Source organism: Mustela erminea, chromosome 11 (assembly GCF_009829155.1).
Source record: "Mustela erminea isolate mMusErm1 chromosome 11, mMusErm1.Pri, whole genome shotgun sequence".
NCBI lineage: Eukaryota > Metazoa > Chordata > Mammalia > Carnivora > Mustelidae > Mustela > Mustela erminea.
The window spans coordinates 105,085,627-105,109,610 of NC_045624.1; the positions used below are offsets into that span (position 1 = coordinate 105,085,627).

The following is a 23,984-nucleotide window of genomic DNA, read 5'->3' on the forward strand; positions in this document are numbered from 1 at the left end:
AAGTGGATAATCAACCTGAGAAGTTAAAAATTACGTGTATGTAAAATAAAACACAAATCAAGGATCACTACTTTTCAGAAATTTATATTCATGCATTCAAGGTCTGTGATATTTCAGGTGGGGTTCAACAAGAATTCAGGAGAGTGAACGGGGTACCTAACTAATTCCTGAGACCATCGGGGTCCTCCATTATAGACTTTCAGCTCAAAACTCAGACAACTCAAATTAGATGCAAAGCTATAATTATTTTAGAAAACTGAATTATAATTATCCTGGCACTCACCCATAAAAATATTTCCCAAATCTATTTTAAAAATTAAAAACAGACCAAGGTCTAGAAGCATATCTAGGATCCATCTTAGTACGCTAGTTTCATTCAAGCTGAATTTGCATTTGTTCCTTAATCACAGTGCTGAACCGGTCCTCCACCAAGAGGAAACAAATTAATTCTGAGTTCCTGAGGAAAGATCCTAGTAGATCTCCTCTTATTTCTTGCAGATAATAAAGCTACAATCAACTAGATCAAATAAGCACAATATCCACTTTATGTGACTGGGGCAATTCAAGCAGGAAAAGTATAGTTCTGTCTTTACAGAATACACACACGCGCACACACGTACATACACAGAGTATCTTTTGCCTACCATAATAAAAGCCAAGGATTCTAAATTTCTTTTTACCTCACAGTGAAATAACCGTGAGCATACCCAAGGTGCCAGAGCTCTCACTACAAACACTCAGGAGGGACAGCAGAGGTCTATACCAAATTTTTTAAAAGACGTTCTTTAAAAAAAATAAAAATAAAAAAAAAACTATAAACCTTATACTAGAACATAGTGAACACCTCCCATGTGATGTGATGTAGAATTATACTGTAAAGCTTTCCAAGTCAAACACATTTTCTCCACACACCAAAAACTGAAGACTGGACTTCCGTTATTAGCAATGAATTTCCAGGTGTTCCAACATTTCCCTCTGCTAAAATGCCTGTGAGAGGCACTTCCATCGTCAACAATGAGGATCAGTTAGTCAATGCAACCCGTCAGTAGGAGCAGGTCTGATGGAGATGGTGTGGGTTGGAGTACAAGAAGGCACTGGAATCCTAGCACTCTCCAGTCAAAGGCAGCAGATCTAAAAGATAACTCTACAAGGAGGCAGATCAGAGTTGGGATCCATCTACTCAATTCAGGTATCAAATTTGCTATCTGAGAAGAGAGAAGGCTAAAACTGGTGATCTCTAAAAGGTGCAAAATTGCCACTTTCATGACACATGGTAGGTCTGGCTCAAAGAGTACAGGGCTCTCAAGTAGGGAACCAAAATGTCACTAATGCTGGTCATAAAAGCACGCTCAAGAAAAGAGGGCAGGCACTAAGGAGACTGTTCTACAACCATAGCTATGTCAAAGGGCAGCTCTGCAGGGAAATCACAGTAACGCCTTACGTGTAAAGAGACCATAAATAGAAACAGCGAAAAATTCTAGACTCACATTGGGTCACTGAATTGCTCAAATTTGCATTAAAAGAAATGGGAAAGAAACTAGTTTAGCTGAAGGAAATAATGTTCTTAACACTAAAAGGATGATTAGCAGTGTTGATGGATTTGCTGGCAAATGCAAAATGCTGGCTTTGATGTGTTCCGTCCACAGCACAAGCTCCAAAATGGCCACAGTAAAATTTACCCCTTCATTCAATGGATATTAATACGGTGCCTGGAATGGCTTCTGGTGGAAGCGAGAAAGGATACAGTGATGAAAAAGACTCCTCTACTCTCAAACCTCCAACATCTGACAGAGGACATAACAAATACAGCAGGACATACTACAACTAAGTCAAGCAAAGGTTAGGGGTTTGGAGGAAGAGTTAGAGTTTTTGTTCTCATTTTTGTTTGTGAAGGATCACAGTTCCCTCACATATTCATTCACACTAGCCAACGTCAAGAATTTCTAAGGACAAGTTTAGACACTTAATAAAGAACAGCAGTTCCCGAACCATCTGCTTTGCTCTGAAAATAAAGATCCGTCACACGCAAATATTCATTTTACTCCAACCCTGTGAGAATATTATTGTCAGCTGGGGTAGGTAACATTTGGTTTATAATTGACATGGTGAACAAACCATGCTTTATAAAATGGCTACAATCAGTGCTTCTTTGGGGCGAAAAAAAAAAAATAAACCATCATATGAGGCCAAAAGTCACTCACTTTCAGCAAGTTCCTTTGATCCATTTAAGTGTCCTGTTACTAATCTTCTGACAAAGAAATGTGCAAAACACTGCATTTAAAATGAACAACAGGACCTTGTTACAGTCAGACAAAGATATACAACAGAATATCTTGAAAGGATTTTTTTTTTCTTACAAAGGGAAATAATCTCCCAAACTCATATCATACAAAACTGCAGATCAGAGCAGCCCAACACTCGCTGTGTGTATCAATCCTACCTGGTAAGGAACGATACTGCCGTGAGCCGTGCCCCAACGTTTTGCTTCCTTTTGGCCAATGAGATAATTAGCAGCTACCTGGGTCAAACATGCCACCTGCCAGGAAAAAAAAAAAAAAGGAGTTTATCCACAATCACAAGCAGAAGGTCATACTACGAAAGTTCTCATTTGAATTCACTTCATGTCATTGCAAAAAGAGAGAGAAGCAACTCCAAGCAGATCAGAAAACATACAGGCATCACCGTACAAAGAAAGGAAGAGCAGTATTACATTATCGCATGAGATTAAGTATGAACAGCACTCGGCGCTCAAAAAGATCACCTGAAGACAGAGGTCGACCCAACAGATAAAACCCTGGGCCAGCCTTTAGCGTCAAGACCACAGCAAAATACATCGGCAACTGGTACGTTCCTCTCCCCTCTTCACCCACATCCTTTTACTTTCTGTCAAGATGACAAAAAAAGAGCCTGTGTCATCACTGAGCAGCTGAACCAGTCATGAACCATATTCCTCCAAGTTTCTCATTTTGTGACAAAAACAACAATAATAAACCTCTATTTTGTTTAAGTCTGTTCAGTCAAGTTTTCTGTTGCTAGCTGCCCACAGCATCCTTAATGGACACACAGAGTCCAAATTATTTGACTTGTGAAAATTCCTCAGTGATTCATCCTCATTTACACAAAAAGTGCTCTCCCTCCCTCAACTTAGTCTTAAACCCACAGCCTCATTATTGTAATTATTTCAGTTTTCAAAAGCCCTAGACCTATTTAAAGGGGTCATCTAAAGCCTTAAGGTCAACCTCTGACTCCCGCAGTATTTTATACACATCGCTTAAAAACCTACAACCATCCAATTCCATATGGGGAGAACAGGAGGAGAATGAACTCCATTCCCGGTGACCCGCCATAAGGAGCTTATGTTCTCACGAACGCCCATGACACCAAGGGCCCCAAACTATGAAAGACAAACCTAATAACAACCTTCCATAGTTTCCAGAAAAAAAAAAAAAAAAAGCTTCTGGCCTCATAACATAATCATGATATACCATGGGCTCATTTTTCCCACCCTAGATCATCAGATGTGATGTGGCTCCCAAGCCAGCAAGTCAAACAGATCCCAAACTGAGTTCGGCTGCTGGAACAACTCCAGGGATGGTTTTTTAGGGCTTGCGGAGGCAACCTGTGATTGGCCTCTACCTGGCCCGGCAGCTTGCCTCCCACATAGCCTATCTCCATAGGGCTCAGCCTGCACGAATCTCCTTAGAGCAGCAGACATTCTCCTTTACTTTATTCTTGGGATTTACACTCACTTTTATGTTCATTTACTGCTCTGTTGAAATTGGAACTGCCTTATGGCAGCTGGTTCGGCTGTACTGCCCAGGTGGCAAAACTAATAAACTTTGAGTCATCCACTTCTGGACCTCCATCTGGTCTCGGGCATTTGAACCATGGAGCATTCCAGGGCTGCCTGGGGCTGCCTAGTGCTAATCGCCATTTCACAGATCACTTCTGTGTCTTTCAAAATGGAAAATCAAATCAACATTTTGTAGTAAAAAATGCACTGGATGGGAAGTCCAGTTTCACGGTTTTTCATTTCTGTCAACTCTAAGTAGTTGTACGACTTTCGGTATTTAATTGAAATACGTCAACCTTCAGACACATTCTCTATAAAATCTTGGGCATTTGACCAAAAGGGATGGTTCTCAATCTTTTTTTTTTTTTTAAAGCCGAACTCCTGTATCAAACCGAATTAATGCATGAAATCCTAATATGTGAGCAGGTTAATACCCACAGTGTTCTGGTTGAAGCAGAAGCAGGCCTCCAATGTCACAATGTCACCCTGGGCAGCATAAACACAGAACACAATTTGCAAAGTAGTAAATGGTCTTATATTTGCTTCTAAGGTCTACACCTCTGACTATTATTCTTAATAGTCTGGCAGATAATAGAGATGCAGGTATAGTCATTTTCCCATAAAAGCTCTTCTTGAAATTGGGGAGATTTTCTCAAGTCTGAGGTTTTTCTATAAGAAAGGTTTTTCTTTGATCTACCTCTGTTGGGAGTAGGAATCGGGGCTGTTCCCTTTGAAATAAATTCTGGTGCTACTGGGGGCCAATGAGTCACATTAATAAAGGTAATACTTTACAAGCAAAGAATCATAAGAAGCTTGGTATCTCTACTTTTTTTAATTTCAAAATCAGCTGATAGGCAATAGACCAACATCAGCATAGCTGCAAGTGGAATGGGGCACCTGGGTGGCTCAGTCGGTTAAGCATCTGCCTTCCTCAGATGATGATCCCGAGGTACTGGGATTGAGCCCCACATCAAGCTCCCTGCTCAGTGGGGAGTCCACTTCTTCCTTCCCTCTGCCCACCCCCACTCATGTGCACACACTTTCTCTCTCTCTCTCAAATAAATAGAAAAAAGTTAAAAAAAAAAAAAAAAGAGGTAGGACTGACTGGATGATCACAGGTTAACCTGTGAATCCTAAACTGATCTGAGATGCTTGACTGCAGTAGGTATGGGCTGGATTCTGGGCTGGAGATCAGCCTGACTGCCTCATTTCTGGTCCACGACCTCTTTCTTTCTTCTCAATTTTGACTTCTGTGTTTCTGACCCTACCTTGCTAAGCTGTATCTTTGACAACTATTTCATAAAAGCAGCCCTATTCAGAGTAAGTTTGAACAGACAATCAAAACTCATCTCATAGGCTATTTCTAAATGGGATGCCCTATCAATTTCCTCCACAGTGGTAACTCATGAAAACAAAAAGTATTTCAGAACCAGTAGGCTCCCACTGGGCAGAAAGGTTAGATAAGGTTTTTAAACCATGGCCACTCAAAAACAAAGTGTGATTCTTCAGTATTCAGAGGCAAATCTGGGGGTGGGGGGAGAATTCTATTTTAAAAAAAAGAGAGAGCAACAGGGCTAAACTTAGCAACCCAGTGTTTAAAAGGGGCTTGCAAATCTGAGAGTAATCTACTATTTACAATGAAGTATTTTAAGGCAGCAGAAGGGGGAGAAAGTCAACAGTTATGACGTGATTCTGTATGAAAAATCAGGCTTCCTGGCAATTAATGACAAATTTTCCACAAATCAAAGGAATGCGGGATGTGACTTTTAGGTTAATAACTACATACTGTATATCCATTCTAAATATTGCATTAGATCATTACTTTCATCTCCTAAACTTAGGCTCATTATTTCATCATGTGGATGCTATATAATTTACTCAGAATGTTGCCTTTATATGGTTTCATCTAAACAAAAAGGCTAACTTTGGTTTAATAATAATCATTCCGACAGCAAAACTATTATTTTAGATAACATAGTGGGTCCTGGTATCCTATGTGTCTAACCAGAAAACCAATGGATGGTCAAAGTGGATCTCAAAGGGCACAGCCCCAAAAGACATGAGGAAGAATACACCCAATTATTTCCCAAAGCAGCCCCATGCTCTCTGCCACCCCATGCCTCACTTCTAGCAAATGAGGATCAAGCTGCAATAACAGAACCTTTCATCTCCAAAAGGACAAACAAGTATGACGGGTAAAGTGGGGAAAACAATACTCGAACTCTGGTCCATGACATCATTACTGGTGGATGTTTTCCTCCTGCTCTCTTGCATATTCTGGCCTCCACGTGAGCTGCGCTGAACACCAGTCACGCTTCGCTTCTGCACCTGCCCATCTCTCCATCCACTCTTACACGACCATTTCCATTAAGTCCCCCTCATCACCAAATAAAAACACTATTTTCCTTGCCTCTGAACAAACACAACACCTTAACCTACCTATTCAGGCTGCACTCTCACAGTCTACCCTGTACTACAACTACAACAACCCTGTACTACACGTACAAGATGGCAAGTTAAGAAGACCTAGATCAGTGGTTCCTAAACCTAGTTGTGCATCATAATCACCTACAGAATTCCTCGATCCTGCCCCAGGCCTACTGAATCTGACTCTCTAGGGGTGGAGCCTGGGGGAAAAAAATAACTTAACTAATACATCATACACAGCACACCAGATCTGAGAACCAAAACCTCAGGAAAATCTAGCCAAACCCCTTAATATTAGACATGGATAAAGAAAGAAACAGAGAAGGAAATAACTTATCTGAGGTCACAGAGCTTGCTAATGACAGCGCTTTAAACTACGCCAACTACAGTGTCCTCCTCCACGCTCCAATATTACTCATAGCTGATCCTTTCCCTCCTTTTAAATTGGAACTATTCCAAGTTAAGAACTGCGCACTGCAAATCCTTCATACGTTCTCACAGGGCCTAACGTAGAGTTTCTACAGTAATTTTTTTTTTTAACACACAAATGAAAATAGTGATTACTAGTTTCTTTATTCAACAAATATGGAGTGCTGCTTTGTAGAAGGTATTATGTTAGGTACTGGGTATGCAACAGTAAAGGGAAAGATGCAGTCCTGCCCCCTTTGTACTCAAGAATAGTGGAGAAGACAACTAAACAGTTACAGGAACTGCCATGGGGAAAAGTTTAAAAACAAAAAGAATAACACATGCGAAAGCCATAAGGCAAGAGACTGGCATACAGGAAAGAATACAAAAACAGAAAAGGAAAAAAAATCTGAAAGTACCCCCAAAGTAACTAAAGCATGACAAGAAAAAGATGGGAAATGAAATTGGAGAGGTTGACAGATCATGCCACCTCCTGCAGGTCATGAGTAAGGAAGGACTCATTCTCTGCACACCTTTTAAAATGATCATTTTGGTTTTTTTAAGTCATCTCTATACCCAACGTGGGGCTCGATTTTACAATCCTGAGATCAAAAAATGCATGCTCCAATGACTGAGCCAGCCAGGTGCCCCTCACCATGATCACTTTAAAATCAAGAACTATAGCACATCATCCTTCTATTAAAAAGTTATAGAGCTTCCCACTGAATTTGCAATAAAATCCAAAGAATGGACTGAATAGAGACAAGAGAGAAAAGGGACCAGTTATAGAAATTGTGCAGGTCCAGGCATAAGCTGATGATAGCTCAGACTAGGTTGGTGGCAGTGGAAACAGAAAAATTAGTGGGCTTAACATATATGTTAGGGACAGACTGGACAGAACATGTTTCTGCCTGAATATCTGGGTCAGCTCAGAAGGCCTCAACAGAAATAACGAAGTCAGAGAGAGGAACGAGGTAAAGGGAAAGAAAATAAGAAACCATCTTTGCATATGTTGAATTGGAGATGTCTGTGAGACAGGGCTGGAGTCGTCAGCATATAGAAAGTATTTAAAGTCATTCCCTAAGGGGAAAATACAGAGAAAGAAGAAGAAGAAATCATAAATAAGATAAAAGAATGTAAGCCTCCATGTCAAAAACAGCCCTTCCTCTAATCATAGTTACGGCCAATGATGCAAGTACAAACAACCAGTGCCAATACACCCCCAAATGGGGTAAGTTAAATAAACTGCAATATCCATATGTAATACCAGACAAAGTAGGCATTCAAATGATACGACAGAAGAACATAGTCCCATGTGGGGAAACGTTTACAATTTTTTCCAACTTTTATTTTAGAACAGGTGTAGATTTACAGAAAACTTACCAAGATGGTAAAGAGTTCCCATATACTCCACACCCAGTTCCCCTATTACTTTTCTTTTTTTCTCAGCTTGGCTGTATTTTTCATTTATTTTTTAAATTTTAGTTGACACAATGTTACATTAATTTCAGGTGTGCCACATGGCGATTCAACTTCTCCATACTTATGCTGTGCTCACCATAAGTGTAGCTACCATCTGCCACCAGACAACGCTACTACAGAACGACGGACTGTATTCCCCACTGCACCTTTCATCTCCGTGACTTATTTATCCCAATTCCCCTATTATTAACATCTTACCTCAGTGTGATCTGAATTTTACAATTAAAGAGCCAACACTGATGCATTATTATTAAAGTCCATATGTTCAGATTTCCTTAGTTTTTAATGTTCTTTTCAGTTCGCAGATCCCATTCAGCGTACCTATCACATTATATTTAATCATTGTCTCCTTAGGCTACTCTTGACTGTAACAGTTTATCATACATTCCTTCCTTCTGATGACTTTGACAGTTTCGAGAAGTACAGTTCAGATATTTTTGGAGGATGTTCCTCGAGGGGGATTTTTTGATATGTTTTTCTCATAATTAGAAAATTATGGGTTAAATTTATGGGGCATGTGAATTTGGGGAAGAAAACCCACAAGCGTAAGATTTTCATCATATTATATCCATATTATATCCAAGTTAAAAACAGTGGATAGGACTTATCACCATTGGCGTTGACCTTGATCACCTGCCTGAGATGGTGGCTATCAGCCATCTCCACTGCAAAATCATTCTATTTACTTCTCCCCCTTTCCATACTGTACTCTTTGGAAGGAAGTCACCAAGCACAGCCCACACTTAAGGGGTGGGGAGTTGTGTTCTTCCTTCTTTTTTTTTTTTTAAGATTTTATTTATTTGAGACAGAATGAGTGAGAGAGAGCATGAGAGAGGAAAAGGTCAGAGGGAGAAGCAGACTCCCCAAGGAGCTGGGAGCCCAATGCCGGACACGATCCTGGAAGTCTGGGATCATGACCTGAGCCAAAGGCAGTCACTCAACCAACTGAGCCACCCAGGTGCCCTGTGTTCCTCCTTCTTGAGAATGAACTGTCCCCATAAATTATTAGAATTCTTCCCAGGAACTTTGTCTCTTTTCCCCTATTCATTTATTCAATCATTTATTTACATCAGCCCAGAGCCATGGTATTTGTTTTATACTTTGGGTTATAATCCAATACTACTCTATTTTGTTGCTCAAATCATTTTGTTCTGACCACTGGAAGCTCTTTTCAGTTGGCGCCTGTGTCCCTCTGACACACAACCCATCATTGTGAGGATTTTTTTGTTTTTAGCACTTCCTTTTGTGGCACTACAAAATGCTCCAGGCTTATATTTATTTGTTTGTAAGATTTATTTCTTTGAGAGAGACAGCACAAGTGGGGTGGAAGGGAAGAGGGCAAGAGAGAAAGAGAATCTCAAGCAGGCTCCCTGCTGAGCACAGAGCCAGATGTGGGACTCAATCTCACAACCCTGATCTGAGCTGAAACCAAGAGTCAGAGGCTCAACCAACTGAGCCACCCAAGCTCCCCCAGGCTCATCTGTAGATGTCATGTTCCAGTCTTACAATAAAGCATAAAACAGAAGGGGAGTCATAAGGTAAAGAAAGGGAATGTTTATCTTATTTTTGTATTATAAATTTTACTTATTTTAGTGTCAACCAGCTCCTCATTCATTCATTCACTTATTCAAAAATCTCAGTATCGGAGGAACAAGATGGCAGAGAAGTAGAAGACCTAAATATCACCAGGTCCCAGGAGTTGAGCTAGGTAGTTATCAAACCATTCTGAACACCTACAAACTTAACAGGAGAGAGAAGAGAAGAAGAGCAGCAATTCTAGGAACAGAAAATCGACCACGTTCTGGAAGGTAGGATGTGCAGAGAAGTGAATCTGAGGCAACATTCATGGAGATAGACTGTGCAGGGAGGGGCCGGCTCCCGGCACGTGGTAGAGCAGTGGACCACAAAATCAGAATGTTAAGAAGTCTGCTTCACTGACGGACATCACTCCAGAGGCTAAGCGGGAAGTGGAGCCCATGCAGGGACAGTGTAGTCTCAGGACCAGCAGGGTCACAAAAAGACCAGGGGTATCTGAGTGTGTCAGAACTATTGGAGTGGGAAAGAAGGCTACAGAGGCAGAGCCAAGGAGAGGGCTCTCAGCTCAGTATTACCTTAAAACATGATCCAAGGCACAGTCAGGCCACTGCTCTTCAGGCAGGGATCCAACAAGTAGCAGATCCAGGGAGATTCACCTTCCTCCTCTGGGAGGAGTGGCTCAGGCATCAGTTGGGTTTGGAGCTCCAAATGGGGCGTTGCACCAGAGACAGAAACACTTAGTCAAGGACAGGTGAGCATGGAGTAGGGCTGGAGACCATGGAGACAGGAGGGACTGACTGCTTTCCTCTGAGGGCACACAGAGGAGTGGGGCCCTAAGCTCTTGGCTCCTACAGGCTGCAGATTGGCAGCCCTTCATTTTCATTCCTGTCCTCCAAAGCTGTCCAGAAAGTGTTCAGGGAACAAAAGCTCCTGAGACCAAAACCAAGCAGATTACTCAGCCTGACCCCTGGCAAGGGCAGTGCAATTCCACCTCAGGCAAAGACATTTGCGAATCATTACAAAAGGCCCCTCCCCCAGAAGGTCAGTAAGAACATCTGGCCAAGACCAAGTTCACCCACCAATGAGAACTGTGGAACTCAAAAGCTAAGAGAAAACAACACATAGAATTCATGGCTTTTTCCTATGATCCTTTAGTCTTTCAAAGTTAAATTTTTTTAATTTTATTTTTTTCTTATTCTACTTTTTAAATTTTTCCTAATTCCTATGTTAACATTTTAAACTATTTTATTTTATCAACATCTTTCTAAAATCATTTTAATTTTCATTGTTATAATCACTTTTGATCCCTTCATTGTATTTAACCTTATTTTTTGTATACATATGGGTTATTTTTTTCATTAAAATTTCAGGATATAATTTCTTCTAATAGATCAAAATATACCCTAATTCTAGCACATGGCTTTGTTCTAGTCTCCATCCTGATCACATTCTTTCCTCTTTTCAACCAACTTCTTATCTTATCAATTCCTTTTTAAGAATCTTTTTAAATTTTCATCTTTATGGTCATATTCCATCCTTTCATTGTGTTTTCCCTTATTTTTCTATAAATGTAAGTTTTTCTTTCTTTAAAATTTTGGGAGGAGGTTTCTTCTACAGACCAAAATACACCCAAAATCAAGTGTGTGGCTCTGTTCTATTCAACAGTTTAATATATATATATGTGTATATTTTTTTTTTCTTTTTTACCCCTCCCCCCTTCCCGGTTTCAGATCTCTTCTGATTTGGTTAGTGTATATCTTTCTGGGGTTGTTGCTAACCTTTTAGTATTTTGTTCTCTTCTTTATCTAACTTATCTGGATAAAATGACAAGGTGGAACAACTCATCACAAAAAAAAATTAATAAATAAAAGAACAAGCAGCAGTACTGGTGGCTAGGGACCTAATCAGTATGGACATTAGTAAGATGTCAGAATTAGACTTCAGAATGACGATTATCAAGGTGGTAGCTGGGCTTGAAAAAAGCATGGAAGATATTACAGAGTCCTTTTCTGAAAAAATAAAATCCCTTTCTGGAGAAAAAGAAGAACTAAAATCTAACCAAGTTGAAATAAGAAGAGTTATTAATGAGGTGCAATCAAAAATGGAGGCTCTTACTGCTAGGATAAATGAGGCAGAAGAGAGAATAAGTGATATAGAAGAGCAAATGATAGAGAATAAAGAAGCTAAGCAAAAGAGAGACAAACAACTACTGGACCACAAGGAAGAATTTGACAGATAAGTGATACAATAAGACAAAACAATATTAGAATAATTGGGATCCCAAAAGAAGAAGAAAGAGAGAAGGGGGCAGAAGGTATATTGGAGCAAACTATAGCACAGAATTTCCCTAATGTGGCAAAGGGAACAAGCATCAAAATCCAGGAGGCACAGAGAACGCCCCCAAAATCAATGAAAATAGGTTACTACCCTGACATATAATAGTAAAACTTACAAGTCTCAGTGACAAAGAGAAAATACTGAAAGCCATTTGAGATAAGAAGTCTGTAACATACAATGGTAGAAATATTAGGTTGGTAGCAGACTTCTCCACAGAGTCCTGGCAGGCCAGAAAGGACTGGAATGATATATTCAAAGCAAGAAAAAATATGCAGCCAAGAACACTATATCCAGCTAGGCTGTCAATGAAAATAGAAAGAGAGATAAAAAGCTTCTAGGACAAACAAAAACTAAAAGAATTTGCGAACACCAAACTAGCCCTACAGGAAATACTGAAAGGGGTCCTCCAAGCAAAGAGAGAGCCAAAAATTACCAGATTAAAAAGGAAAAGAGACAGTATACAGTCACAGTCACCTTACAGGCAGTACAATGGCACTAAATTCATATCTTTCAATAGTTACCCTGAATGTAAATGGGCTACATGTTCCAGTCAAAAGGTACAGGATATCAGAATGGATTAAAAAAAATACACATCAATATGCTGTCTATAAGAATCTCATTTTAGATCCAAAGACACCTCCAAATTTCAAGTGAGGGGGTGGAAAACAATTTACCATGCTAAAGGACATCAAACAAAAACTGGGGTGGCAATCTTTTTATCAGATAAATTAGATTTTAACCCAAGGACTATAATAAGAGATGAGGAAGGACACTATACCATACTTAAAGGCTCTGTCCAACAAGAAGATCTAAAAATTTTACAAAGCTATGCCCCTAACATGGGAGCAGCCAATTCTATAAACCAATTAATAACAAAATCAAAGAAACACCTTGACAATAAAACAATAATAGTAGGGGACGTTAACACCTCCTCCTACTGAAATGGGCAGATCATCTAAGCAAAAGATCAACAAGGAAATAAAGGCTTTAAATGACACACTGGACCAGATGGACATCACAGATATATTCAGAACATTCCATCCCAAAACAAGAGAATACACATTCTTCTCTAGTGCACATGGAACATTCTCCAGAATAGATCACATCCTGGGTCACATATCAGGTCTCAAATGGTACCAAAAGATTAGGATCATTCCCTGATATTTTCAGACCACAATGCTCTGAAAATATAACTCAATCACAACAGGAAAGTTGGAAAGAACTCAAATACATGGAAGCTAAAGAGCATCTTACTAAAGAATGAATGGGTCAACCAGGAAATTAAAGAAGAATTGAAAAAATTCAAGGAAAAAAATGAAAATGAAAACACAACTGTTCAAAACCTATGGGACACAGCAAAGGCAGTCCTGAGAGGAAAGTCTATAGAAATACAACCCTTTCTCAAGAAACAAGAAAGGTCTCAAGTATGAAACATAATCCTACAATTAAAGGAGCTAGAGGAAGAACAGCAAAGACAGCCTAAACCAAGCAGGAGAAGAGAAATTATAAAGAGCAGAAATCAAGGAAATAGAAACCAAAAGGACAAATCAATGAAACTAAGAGCTGGTTCATTGAAAAAATTAATAAGATTGATAAACACCTGGCCAGAGTTATCAAAAAGACAAAGGACCCAAATAAATAAAATCATGAATGAAAGAGGAGAGATCACAACCAACACCAAAGAAATACAAACAATTATAAGAACATATTATGAGCAACTATACACCAGAAAATCTGACAATCTGGAAAAAATAGATACATTCCTAGAGACATATAAACTACCAAAACTGAACCAGGAGAAATAGAAGACCTGAACAGACCCATAACCAGTAAGGAGATTGAAGCAGTCATCAAAAATCTCCCAACAAACAAGACTCAGGGGCAGATGGATTTCCAGGTGAATTTTACCAAACATTTAAAGAATTAATACCTATTCTCCTTAAATGTTCTAAAAGATAGAAATGAAGGAAAACTTCCAGACTCATTTTATGAGGCCAGCATGACCGTGATCCCAAAACCATACAAAGACCCCATAAAAAAGGAGAATTACAGACCAATATCCTTGATGAACATGGATGCAAAAATTCTCAGCAAAATACTAGCCAATAGGATCCAACAGTACATGAAAAGGATTATTCACTGCGACCAAGTGGGATTTATTCCTGGGCTGCAAGTTTGGTTCAACATCCACAAATTAATCAATGTGATACAACACATTAATAAAAGAAAGAACAAGAACCATATGATACCCTCAATAGATGCTGAAAAAGCATCTGACAAAGTGCAGCATCCTTTCTTGATCAAAATTCTTCAGTGTAGGCATGGAAGGAATATACCTCAATATCATCAAAGCCATATATGAGAAACCCAAGTGAATATCATTCTCAGTGGGGAAAAACTGAGAGCTTTTCCCCTAACGTCAGGAACACGGCAGGCATGTCCACTATCACCACTGCTATTCAACATAGTACTAGAAGTCCTAGCCTCAGCAATCGGACAACAAAAAGAAATAAAGGGCATGCAAATCAACAAAGAAGTCAAACTCTCACCCTTTGCAGATGATATGATACTTTATGTGGAAAACCCAGAAGACTCTACTCCAAAACTGCTAGAACTCATACAGGAATTCAGTAAAGTGTCAGGATATAAAATCAATGCACAGAAATCAGTTGCATTTCTATACATCAACAAAAACACAGAAGAAAGAGAAATTAAGGAGTCAGTCTCTTGTACATTTGCACGCAAAACCATAAGATAGTTAGGAACAAACCTAGCCAAAGAGGCAAAGAATCTGTACTCAGAAACCTATAAAGTCTGAAAGAAATTGAGGAAGACATAAAGAAATGGAAAAACACCATCTGTACCCCAATGTTTATAGCAGCAATGGCCATGGTCGCCAAACTGTGGAAAGAACCAAGATGCCCTTCAATAGACAAATGGATAAGGAAGATGTGGTCCATATACACTATGGAGTATTATGCCTCCATCAGAAAGGATGAATACCCAACTTTTGTTGCAACATGGATGGGACTGGAAGAGATTATGCTGAGTGAAATAAGTCAAGCAGAGAGAGTCAATTATCATATGGTTTCACTTATTTGTGGAGCATAACAAATAGCATGGAGGACATGGGGAGTTAGAGAGGAGAAGGGAGTTGGGGGAAATTGGAAGGGGAGGTGAATCATGAGAGACTATGGACTCTGAAAAATAATCTGAGGGGTTTGAAGTGGCAGGGAGGTGGAAGGTTGGGGTACCAGGTGGTGGGTATTATAGAAGGCACGGACTGCATGAAGCACTGGGTGTGGTGAAAAAATAATGAATACTGTTATGCTGAAAATAAATAAAAAATAAATTTAAAAAAAGAAAGAAAGAAAAACGTCCCATGCTCATGGATGGGAAGAACAAATATTGTGAAAATGTCTATCCTACCTAAGCAATCTACATGTTTAATGGACTCCTTATCAAAATACCACCAATTTTTATCAAAGAAATGGAACAAATATTCCTAAATTGATATGGAACCAGAAAAGACCCCAAATAGGCAGAGGAATGTTGAAAAAGAAAACCAAAGTTGGTGGCATCACAATTCCAGACTTCAAGCTCTATTAAAAAGCTCTAATCATCCAGACAGTAGGGTACTGGCACAAAAACAGATACACAGATCAATGGAAGAGAATAGAGAGCCCAGAAATGAACCCTCAACTCTGTGGTCAACTACTCTTCGACAAAGCAGGAAAGAATGTCCAATGGAATAAAAGACAGTCTATTCAACAAATGGTGTTGGGAAAATTGGACAGCCACATGCAGAAGAATGAAATTGAACTATTTCCTTATACCACACACAAAAATGGACTCAAAATGGATGAAAGACCTCAATGTGAGACAGGAATCCATCAAAATCCTTGAAGAGAACACAGGCAGCTGCCTCTTTGACCTCAGCCACACCAACTTCTTCCTAGAAACATCGCCAAAGGCAAGGGAAGCAAGGGCAAAAATGAACTATTCATTGAGATCAAAAGCTTTTGCACAGCAAAGGAAACAATCAACAAAATCAAAAGACAACTGACAGAATGGGAGAAGATATTTGCAAATGACATATCAGATAAAGGGCTAGTATCCAAAATCTATAAAGAACGTATCAAACTCAACACCCAAAGAACAAAGAATCCAATCAAGAAATGGGCAGAAGACATGAATAGACATTCTGGCAAAGAAGACATCCAAATGGCCAAAAGACACATGAAAAAGTGCTCCACATCACTTGGCATCAGGGAAATACAAATCAAAACCACAGTGAGATACCATCTCACACCAGTCAGAATGGTTAAAATTAACAGGTCAGGAAATGACAGGTGTTGGCAAGCATGCAGAGAAAGGCAAACCCTCCGGTGCAGCCACTCTGGAAAACAGTATGGAGGTTCCTCAAAAACTTGAAAATAGAGCTACCCTATGACCCAGTAATCACACTACTGGGTATTTACCCTAAAGATACAAAATGTAGGGGAATGTGTACTCGAATGTTTATAGCAGCATTGTCCATCAACAGATGAATAGATAAAGAAGATGTGGTGTGTGTGTGTATGTGTATATATATATATATGCATATATATACATACATGTACAGCCACATGTACATGTATGTATATATGTACATGTATGTATATATGTGCATATATAATAGATAAAGATGTGGTGTGTGTGTATGTATATATATACATACATATATACATACATGTATGTACACACACACACTAGAATACTATGCAGCCATCAAAAAAGAAATTTTGCCATTGGCAATGAAGTGGATGGAACTAAAGTGTGTAATTCTAAGTGAAATAATTCAATCGGAGAAAGACAATTATCATATGGTCTCTGATACCAGGTATTTGAGAGGCAGGGCAGAGGGTCGTGGTGGGTAGGGAGGGAAAAAAATGAAAGAAGATGGGATCGGGAGGGAGACAAACCATAAGCAACTCTTAATCTCTAGAAACAAAGAGGGTCAGAGTGGGGGGAAAGGGAGAGGGTAGCTGGGTTATGGACATTGGGGAGGGTATGTGTTATGGTGAGTGCTATGAAGTGCGTAAGCCTGATGATTCACAGACCTGTACCCCTGGAGCAAATAATATATCATATGTTAATAAAAAATAAAATTAAATAAATAAATAAGATTTTCTTAAGATCTCAATATCACACCTACCTTGTGCCAGAAACTGTTCGAGGCACAGGGGATGTAGCCATGAACCAGACAGACAGGGCTGCGCTCTCACAAAGCTTACGTTCCAGGGTAAGGTACATTCAGGCATAAACAAACAGGAAAATATCAAGAAATGATAAGAGGGCTTTTCTAGACTAGCAGGTTAGTAAAAGCCTCTTGGAAGATGTTACACTTCACCTGAGACCTGTAGAAAGCATGTGAAAAATCTAGGGCAATGTTTCTAGGCAACCACATCAATTAAGAGACTTAACAGCAGTAAAAATTTATTGTATTTCAGGGGCGCCTGGGTGGCTCAGTGGGTTAAAGCCTCTGCCTTCGGCTCAGGTCATGATCTCAGGGTCCTGGGATCGAGCCTGTATCAGGCTCTCTGCTGGGCGGAGATCAAACAGCGAGCTGCTGAATGGCAAAACTATGACTGACACACAGGTCATTCTACTCTCCAACCCATCCCTACATGAACTCACCTCCTTACCTCCTCACTCTCTCTATTCAACGTCTCGACTCCCACTCCCTCTCATCCTCGTAGTGCCTGGTTTCACGTTCTACAACCTTCATCATATCCTTGGCTTCACACTCTATATTCCCTGCACGGGTCCCCAGATCACCAAGTGGACTGGAATCCCTACACAATCATTGAGTTGTCCTCTATATCTGCTGACACAGCACGTCATTAACTGGATCAGTCATTCTCCCTTTCTTCTGCTCAACTTCATTCATTCACTAACTATAAAACATCTTCTGGGGAAAATACATTTAAAAACAAATGAAGGGGCCAACATCCATAGAGAAGACATCTTTTAAGACTTATCCTCCCATCAGAAAGAACTGTTAAGATCTTGACATCTTTTTCATCCTAACACCATTACTTTACATTTCAAAATTCCTTAGGCAATTGAATCTGCCACACTTTGTCCCTCACAGCTTAAAGTAAATGGAGTCCTGCAGTATCATAGAGAAGGTACTGAGGCTGTCCCATATTGAAAAAAGAATAAGAATTCTACCCATTCATACCACATTTACCACGTTAAGCTGGCCACGATCCTGAACAAGTTTTACAGAACTGTTCTACCTTGGTAAAGAAAAATCTGTCATTAAACCTCCTTTTCTAGCAGGAAAACCTCTACGGATAAACATGACCTTAATTATTACATAATACTTATGATTCAAAGATTTCTGCTTTGCAGCAACCATGTCTTGGCTTCTATTCCAAAGTAATTAGAAATAAACTTCAACTTATAAACATTTTACCTATAAACACTGAAAAAAATCAGTAGAGCTGTAATGTAATTTTAAAATCTCTACTTTTATTTGTTTAGCAAAGGAAAAACATATTATCAAATCCTTTTCTTCATGGCAATTTTTTAACTTAATGAAACATACACATTTCACATTCTTCTAAACTATCATTAATCGTAGTCAAATCATATTGAGGTTTATTTTATGTACTGAATGCAGAAGAAAAAAATACTTGCATTATACTCAGAATAATTTTGCCAGTCCATCTGAATCAAAATCAGACAGGAGGAAACTGGATATCAAATGCCAGAAGGGAAGACCAGACAACACAGAGAGACAGAATTTCAAAAGCATGTTTAGGATAATACATCAAACATATTTCTTACCATTAACTACTGACCCAGTCAATCATTTCACTCAGAAAGTGGTTATAAATAACTAAAAGGAAAAAAATGTGATGAGTAAGTGGAAATAGAGAAAAGTAGCATTTAACAACCTGGTTTACTTATTTAGTCCCATGATGTCTTCAGTTTCAAATGTTTTCTTCAAATATGTTTTTGCATTTTAAATAACTTCATGCTTTAAAATATTTGTATCTGGGGCACCTGGGTGGCTCAATCAGTTAAGTGTCCGACACAGTTTCACTCAGGTCATGACCTCAGGGTCCTGGGATCAACTCTGCACTCAGGGAGTCTGCTGGAGATTCCCCCTTTACCTCTCTGCCCCCAACTCATACACATTCTCTCTCTTTCTCTCGCAAATAAACAAATAAATCTTTAAAATATTTGTTTTTAGGGGCACCTGGGTGGCTCCGTGGGTTAAAGCCTCTGCCTTCAGCTCAGGTTATGATCCCAGGGTCCTGGGATGGAGCCCCGCAATGGGCTCTCAGCTCGGCAGGGAGCCTGCTTCCCCCCTCCCCCGCACCCCAGCCTGCCTCTCTGCCTGCTTGTGATCTCTATCAAATAAATAAATAAAATATTAAAATATTTGTTTTTAAAAACAAATGAATACACAAACAAAAAGCAAAATCAGACCTCCAAATACAGAGAACAAACCAAGGGTCGCCAGAGAGAAGGGGTATAGGGGGTGGGCAAAATGAGTGAGGGGAATGGGAGATACAGGCTTCCGGCTATGGAATGAAGAAGTCACAGGAATAGAAGGCACAGCATAGTCAGTGATTATGGTGACAGATGGCAGCTACACTTGTGTTGGGCACAGGCTGCGAACAGAGAAGTCGAATCACTTGCTGTACACCTGAAACCAATGGAATGTTGTATGTCAACTATACTCAATTTTTTTTTTAATTTCTGTTTTAATACATTGTGCTGCAACACTAGTTTTATTTTTTTATTTTTAATTTTTATTTTTTATTTTCAGCAACCCTAGTTTTAAAAAGAAGTTATGAGAAATGAAAGTTGCTTTTGTTTATTGCTTCCTTCATGCATTCAGCACAAATATTTAATAAGCCCTTATTATATGCAGAGCACTTTGTCAGGTGCAGTCACAGATCCCAAAGTCATCAAAAGAGGGTTTTCTGTCTCAAGAAAGTTAAAATCTATAATTTAAAAATAGAAATAATCAGTCCCACAAGATACTTTTAAAACGATATCAAATTGAGATAAAAAATGACATTTGAGCTGACCCTTTGATAAAGAGAATGTAGTCATGTAAAAACAGTGAAAAGGATCTTCCACATGAAAGAAATACTATAGGCAAAGTCACGGCAGAGATGGAAAAGTATTGGTTCTGAATGAATGAATGAATGAACAAATAAATGAGTGAATGAATGAAAAATAAAAACAGGGCATTAGATTGGATGAACAGAAAGGAGATCATAATGATCATTAAGATGCAATACAGTAAAGCAGTAAAAACAAAAGCAAGATTAAAGGGAGCTAAGGAATGAATGAAAAGAACACAGGAGCCACAAGAGTACTTTTGAGGCTTGTGTAAAGGAAAAGAGAAGGGGGGTGCCTGGGTGGCTCAGTGGGTTAAAGCCTCTGCCTTCGGTTCTGGTCATGATCTCAGGGTCCTGGGATCAAGTCCTGCATCGGGCTCTCTGCTCAGCAGGGAGTCTGCTTGCCTCTCTCTCTGCCTGCCTCTCTGCCTACTTGTGATCTCTGAGTGTCAAATAAATAAATAAAATCTTTAAAAAAAAATAATAAAGGAAAAGAAAAGGGAAGGAGAGAGAGTGGACCACAGCTCACACATGTTAGGCAGGAAGATAAAGGTTTTATTTTGGAAGATAAAAAAAAAAAAAAACCCTAAAGTGCATTTAATTATGCAAGCAAAAGGGATAATTGTAGGTGTGGAGTCTTAAGCAAGATAGACAAGGATAAGAAAGGAAGTACGAGTGAAGGAGTTATGATTAAAATATCATCTCTCAGTGCCGTCTACCCTAAATAACGGCTAAGCTGCAGTCATTTCCTCTTCTGGCTCCGTCCATTAGGATGCAGGCTTCATGAGGGAAAGGACTGATGTAATTTGTTTGCTTCTCTCCCCAACAGCAGAAACACTGCCTGAGAGATACCGTAGGCCCTCAGTAATTACTGAACTCCTAAAAAATGAATAAATGACACAGTTTTCCTCTAATTTGGGAGAAGAATCTTTTTAAGATTCTTAAATTTATAATTTTATAATTTTTTTTTAAGATTTTAAGATTTTAGAGAGGTGGGGGCATATGGAGAGACAGAGGGAGCAGGAGAAAGTGAAAAAGAAAATTTGGAGGCAATCCCCACAGAAGAACAGAATAGTAGAAGACATCTTCACAGAATGTGAAGAACAGGTTGAGATTTGCCTCTTTGTCCCTCTAAATGCTAACTCTGCCCACCGGAGTCACACACAAGTCCATTCCCTCTTTTACCATGTACCAAGTGGATAAGCAGAAAGGCCCAGCTAGAGATCCACGTCAGGGCCCGAGGCCTCATCTTCAGGGTAAAGTAAACAACAAAAGTGGCCCAGAGAGGAAAAGGGAATCTTAGGAGTCAAGACCTCACTGGGCGAAAAGTGAGTAGATGATGCTCGTGACTTACGAATGGGTGGAAAGAGGAAACTACAACTCTTCCCTTAAGTCAGAATTAGCCTGGGGTGGGAGAGAGGTGAGTCTGTAACAGGGGTACCGATAGGTCCTAGGAGGGAATTCAGAGGCTAAGAAGTTGACTAAAGGCCGACTCCCACTGACCTGGTTGATGTCTCTCAGTGTTCCATAGAGCCTAGGACACCTGGGTGGCTCAGTCGGTTAAGTGTCTGCCTCTGGCTCAGGTCATGATCTTGGGTCCTGGGATCGAGCCCCTTCACCAGGCTTTCTGATCAGCGGGGAATCTGCTTCTCCCTCTCCCTCTGCCCCTCCTTCCCCACCACTCCCCACTCATGCCCTCTCTTTAACGCTCACTCTCTCAAAGAAATAAATACAATTTTTTAAAAAAAAGAGAAATTAAGGAATCGATCCCATCTACAACTGCACCAAAAACTATAAGATACCTAGGAATAAACCTAACTAAAGACATGAAAGACCTGTACTTTGAGAACTATAAAACACTGATGAAAGAAACTAAACATGACACAAAGAAATGAAAAGACACTGGAAGAACAAATATTGCTAAAATGTATATACTCAGATTTAATGCAATTCCTATCAAAATATCAGCAGCATTTTTCACAGAGCTACAACAACCCTAACATTTGCATGGAAACACAAAAGACCCTGAGTAGCCAAAACAATCTTGAAAAAGAAAAGCAAAGCTGGAGGCATCACAATTCTGGAGTTCAACGTATATTATAAAGCTCTGGTGAGCAAAACAGGATGGCACTGGCACAAAAACAGACACAGAGATCAATGGAACAGAATAGAAAACCGAGAAATGAACCCACAACTATACAATTAATCTTGCACAAAGCAGGAAAGAATATCCAATGGGAAAAAGACAGTCTCTTCAACATGTAACAGTGTTGGGAAAAGTGAAACAACATGCAAAAGAATGAAAGTGGACCACTTTCTTATACCACACACAAAAATAAATTCAAAATGGATTAAAGCCCTAAATATGAGGCCTGAACCATAAAATTCCTAGAGAACACAGGTAGTAACCTCTTTGAAAACAGCTGTAACAACTGCTTTCTAGGTATGTCTCCTGAGTCAAGGGAAACAAAATAAAAAATAAACTATTGGACCTACATTAAAATAAAAAGCTTCTGCAAGCGAAGGAAACAATCAACAAAACTGAAAGGCAACTTATGGGGACGCCTGGGTGGCTCAGTGGGTTAAGCAGCTGCCTTTGGCTCAGGTCATGATCCCAGTGTCCTGGGATCGAGTCCCACATCGGGCTCCTTGCTTGGAAGGGAGCCTGCTTCTCCCTCTGCCTCTGCCTGCTGCTCTGTCTGCCTGTGCTTGCACTCTCTCTATCTCTAACAAATAAATAGATAAAATCTTTATAAATAAATAAATAAATAAATAAATAAATAAAAGGCAACTTATGGAATGGGAGAAGATATTCGCAAATTATGCCTCTGATAAAGGCTTGGGATCCAAAACATATAAGAACGTATCAAACTCAATACCCAAAATACAAATAATTCTATTTTTAAAATAGGCAGAAGATATGAACAGACATTTTTCCAAAGAAGACAGAGGCCAACAGACACATGAAAAGATGCTCAACATCATTGATAATCAGGGAAATACAAATCAGAACTACAAGACATCACCTCACACCTGTCAGAATATCAACAACACAAGCTACAAGTGAGGTTGGTGAGGTTGTGGAGAAGGGAGAACCCTCCTGCACTGTTGGTGGGAATGCAAACTGGTGCAGCCACTCTGGAAAACAGTATAGAAGATTCCATCCAACAAATGGACTACTCGGTATCTACCCAAAGAACACACAAAAACAGTAATTAGAGGGGATAAACATATCCCGATGTTTATAGCAGCATTATCTACAATAGTCAAATTATGGAAACAGCCCAGGTTCTGACAACAGATGAATGGATCAAGAAAATGTGGTACACACACACACACACACACACAGGTGCGTGTGCATACACATGCTGAAACGTTACTCAGCCATAGAAAAGAACGTAATCTTGCCATTTGTAGTAACAGGGATGGAGCTAGAGAGTGTAATGCAAAGTGAAATAAGTCCGTCAGTCCACAGGATTTCACTCATATGTGGAATTTAAGAAACAAAACAAATGAGCAAAGGGGAAAAAAAAGAGAGAAAGAGAGAAGCAAACCAAGAAACAGACTCTTAACTATAGAGAACAGACTGATGGTTGCCAGAGGAGAGGCGGGCAGGGGCTGGGGGACAGGTGATGGGGACGAAGGAGGGCATCTGTGATGAGCACAGGCTGTTGTGTGGAAGTGCTGAATCACTATACTCTACACCAGAAACCAATATTACACTGTATGTTAATGAGCTGGAATTTAAATTAAAAAGCTAATTAATTAATTAAAGTTAAGCTCAGAGAGACATGCCGTCACTGGCCTTGACGACCCAGTCTGCATGAGCCCAGCAGCCACAGGAACACTATTCTGCCAACAACCTGAAGGGG

The 23,984-nt window shown here is 39.6% G+C and overlaps 1 protein-coding gene across 14 annotated transcripts in view; it reads right to left on the reverse strand.

Moving 5' to 3' along the window:
- Nucleotides 1–23,984, reverse strand: part of SUGCT (succinyl-CoA:glutarate-CoA transferase) — a 787,044-nt gene that overhangs the window by 583,928 nt on the left and 179,132 nt on the right. For all 14 annotated transcript variants that reach the window (XR_004276715.1, XM_032304187.1, XM_032304179.1 and 11 more), the window contains one exon: nt 2,441–2,536. Coding sequence is in view for 13 of the 14 variants with exons in the window: in XM_032304187.1 (XP_032160078.1) it covers nt 2,441–2,536 (96 nt within the window). In the remaining variant the exon portion in view is untranslated. The remainder of the gene's footprint in view (nt 1–2,440; nt 2,537–23,984) is intronic.